Consider the following 3,565-nt stretch of genomic DNA (forward strand, 5'->3'; position numbering starts at 1 on the left):
GGGAGCGGCGTCTGCAAACCCAGGGCATCATGAGAAGGCTCAAGTGTCCTGGGTAGACGTCGGTCTCCGCAGCCCTGACACAGAACAATATTAATATAGAAGAATGAGGACGCTGATTTATTAACCAATGGGGGGGGGGGGGGAGGGAGGGAACCCCCATGGGGTAAATTCATAATCTCCTAGATGATCAGTCCATACAAGTGAGATCTAGAGCTTCGTTCAGACCTAGGGGACTGAGGGTGTCGAGTTTAAAAATCTAAGAAGACTCAGCAATACACAGCTTTCTAAACCTATCTCCCCCTCTTTTGGTGTTAATAATATGATCTATGCCCATGACTATGAGACCACTGGGGTCTCCGTTATGATGCCCCGAGAAATGTCGTGGGACACTATGATTGGCCGCCTTTTTCAGAATATTGTTACGATGTTCTCTAAATCGGGTCTTTATGCTGCAAGTTGTTCGCCCAACATATTTTTCCCTCTGATCCTCCTCCTCTTTATAAGTCTCCAGCCCTAGGACAACGTCCAACCACTATCATCCCTGATCTCTCACACGTCTCCCTCCTGGCACTGGACACGTTATCACACCGACTGTTTACCAGTCAAAGGTCTGGAGTTTCTGACTATGGGTCTGTAGTGTAAACTCAGCACTGGCGGAATACAGGGGACACTATACTTCATCTAGAACTTTAGCTTCATTCTGCTCCACCATGAGAACATTCGCTCCCGCTAAAGGTCCCTGGAAATAATGACCGGACTCCTGGCATTACTCAGTGTTGTGTGGCTCAGGTACATAGTGTGCGGTGGACCTTGTCCTCCAGTTACTGGGTTATTAGCCAGAGCTGCGTGATGACCACAATTTGTCCAGTCGGAGCATGAAGACACTATCTCTCATCCAGTCATTGGATCTTCATGTTCTGGGCCTACTTCAATGGCCACTCGATGGGTTTGGTGTCTCAAAGTTCTGCTCTGCTGTGCTACATTCTTGGCCTTTGTCCTTTTCTGGAGCCAGCTGTCCCAAGCAATGGAAGATGGCACTTGGCAATGGTTTGGGGTTTCTTCTTCCAGTAAAACAGGCATTGACTTTCCATCTTTGTTCTCAGAGGACCTCCCAAAGCCTCAATGCCAGTCAGGACAGGTCCTCCTTATCATGGTGACATCCCACCACAGTCACCACTCATCACGGAAAGCCATACGTAGATCTTGGGCACACCGAGCTGAAGGGTCTCCTTATTCATGGCAGGTTGTCTTTTTAGTTGGACGTACATTAGATGTAGAGCTGGACTGGGGTGTGTACAACGAGCATGCAGTCCATGGTGATATCCTCATGGGCAACTACATGGATACCTACCGTAACCTGACCGTGAAGGTAATGCATGGCATGAAGTGGGCAGTGGAGAAATGTCACCCACAGTACATTCTGAAGACTGATGATGACTGCTTCATTAACACCGACTGTCTTCCATCACTCCTGAGAGACCCCAGTCCCAGCACTCTACTCTATGTGGGCTCAGTCTTCCCAGAGGAAAAGCGGGTGGTTATCCGGGATCCAACTAGCAAGTGGTACGTCTCACATCGGGACTACGAGCATAATCTTTACCCACCCTATGCCAGTGGTATTGGGTATATGCTGTCTTTAGATGTAGCTATGGCAATGGTAGGCTTTGCAGAGACTGTGCCACCCATCCCTGTGGAAGATGCCTATACTGGGATATTAGCGGAGAGAGCCAGGGTCAGACCCCTCTCCAGCACTCGCTTTGCCAAACACAATGTCAGATGGAGCATCTGTAATTACCGGTACCTGATGGTGATTCATGGTCTGGCACCAGGGGACCAGGCTCTGGCTCAGGAGAATGTACGGAGAGCGAAGGCATCCTGTAACCACAGCATTGAGATAACACACTGGTAATGAGTGGAACCCATGTACAGGCAGCATCACCTATATAACCTGCACCCTAAATATAATATATTAAATACAGTTACCCATGCCAAATTGGTGAAACGTGCCATGTCAGTAATGTGAAACATGAATGTTAGTAAGGTGAAACGTGCCACGTTGGTACGGTGAAATATGAATCTCAGTAAGGTAACACTCATCATGTCAGTAAGGTGAAACACGCCACGTCACTAAGATGAAACATGAATGTTAGTAGGGTGGAAGTGTTGCGCTGGTAAGAATTAAACATGAATGTTAGTAAGGTGAAACGCACCACGTTGGTATGGTGAAATATGAATCTCAATAAGGTAAAACGTGTCACAACAGTAAGGTGACACTCGGCACGTCAGTATGGTGAAACGCGTCATGTCAGTAAGATGAAACATGAATATCAGTAAGGTGAAACGCATCACATCTGTAAGGTGAAACATGACTGTAAGGTAAAACGCATCATATCAGTAAAGTGAAACACATCGGGTGAAATTTAATAGGGTGAGAGAATCAGAAAATTAGAGATTTGGTAAGAAATCTCCAGTTTTTGTAAAGTGACAATCATTTACACTGCAAAACCAGTTTGATTTAGCAGTGTAGATGATTGCTGCTTTAAAAAAAAACGGAGCTATCTTACCAAATCTCTCACTTTCTGAATCTCTCATCCTATTAAATTTCCCCCATTGGGGGATATTTACTAAAGGAAATTTGTAAAAAACAGGTGTATTTGTATCCAGAAATACGCTTATTTTTGACATTTACTATCCCGAAAATACGGCAATTCGTATTCGTATTGATAGCACATCAATAAGAATACGAATTGCCGTATTTTCGTGATAGTAAATGTCAAAAATCAGTGTATTTCTGGATACAAATACACCTATCTTTTTTACAAGTTTCCTTTAGTAAATTTCCCCCGTTATGTTAGTAAGGTGGTGAAAATGAATGTGAGTAATATGATACAATATTGAGTGTCTTATTGTGTCTCATTGGGGGCCTTATTCGAGTTCACTCTTTCTGACAAAATCCTTCTTAGATGGACAAAACCATGTGCACTGCAGGGGGGCAGATGTAACTTGTGCAGATAGAAATAGATTTGGTGATTTTTTTGGTGATTCTTTACAGGGTAAATACTGGCTGCTTTATTTTAACACTGCAATATAGATCTCACTTTGAAGTAAAACCCCACCCAAATCTAATTAGATCTGCACAAGTTACATCTGCCCCCCTGCAGTGCACATGGTTTTGTCCATCTAAGAAGGATTTTGTCAGAAAGAGTGAACTCGAATAAGGCCCTGAGTGAGAATGAATCCGGGAGGTGTGTAATGTGCTGATTACTCTGTTTCGGCAATCACCCTGTGTCTGCCCATCCTGGTAGTATTATGGCTAATAATCACCCTGTGTCTGCCCATCCTGGGAGTATTATGGCTAATAATCACCGTGTGTCTGCCCATCCTGGTAGTATTATGGCTAATAATCACCCTGTGTCTGCCCATCCTGGGAGTATTATGGCTAATAATCACCGTGTGTCTGCCCATCCTGGTAGTATTATGGCTAATAATCACCCTGTGTCTGCCCATCCTGGTAGTATTATGGCTAATAATCACCGTGTGTCTGCCCATCCTGGTAGTATTATGG

General features: G+C 44.6%; 1 protein-coding gene across 1 annotated transcript; it reads left to right on the forward strand.

The window, feature by feature from the left end:
• Positions 1–547: 547 nt before the first annotated feature.
• LOC146032710 (beta-1,3-galactosyltransferase 5-like) lies at positions 548–2,001 on the forward strand. The gene has a single exon (XM_083158509.1). It carries the CDS (start codon positions 932–934, stop codon positions 1,907–1,909), a length of 978 nt encoding a protein of 325 aa, XP_083014635.1. The 5' UTR covers positions 548–931; the 3' UTR covers positions 1,910–2,001.
• Positions 2,002–3,565: the final 1,564 nt, after the last annotated feature.

This window comes from Crinia signifera, chromosome 1, assembly GCF_055691185.1.
Source record: "Crinia signifera chromosome 1, ASM5569118v1, whole genome shotgun sequence".
NCBI classification, from domain to species: Eukaryota; Metazoa; Chordata; class Amphibia; order Anura; family Myobatrachidae; genus Crinia; species Crinia signifera.

Excerpts from the sequence above, each read along its gene's own strand:
- LOC146032710 (XM_083158509.1), top strand. The coding sequence starts at position 932 with ATGGCCACTCGATGGGTTTGGTGTCTCAAAGTTCTGCTCTGCTGTGCT.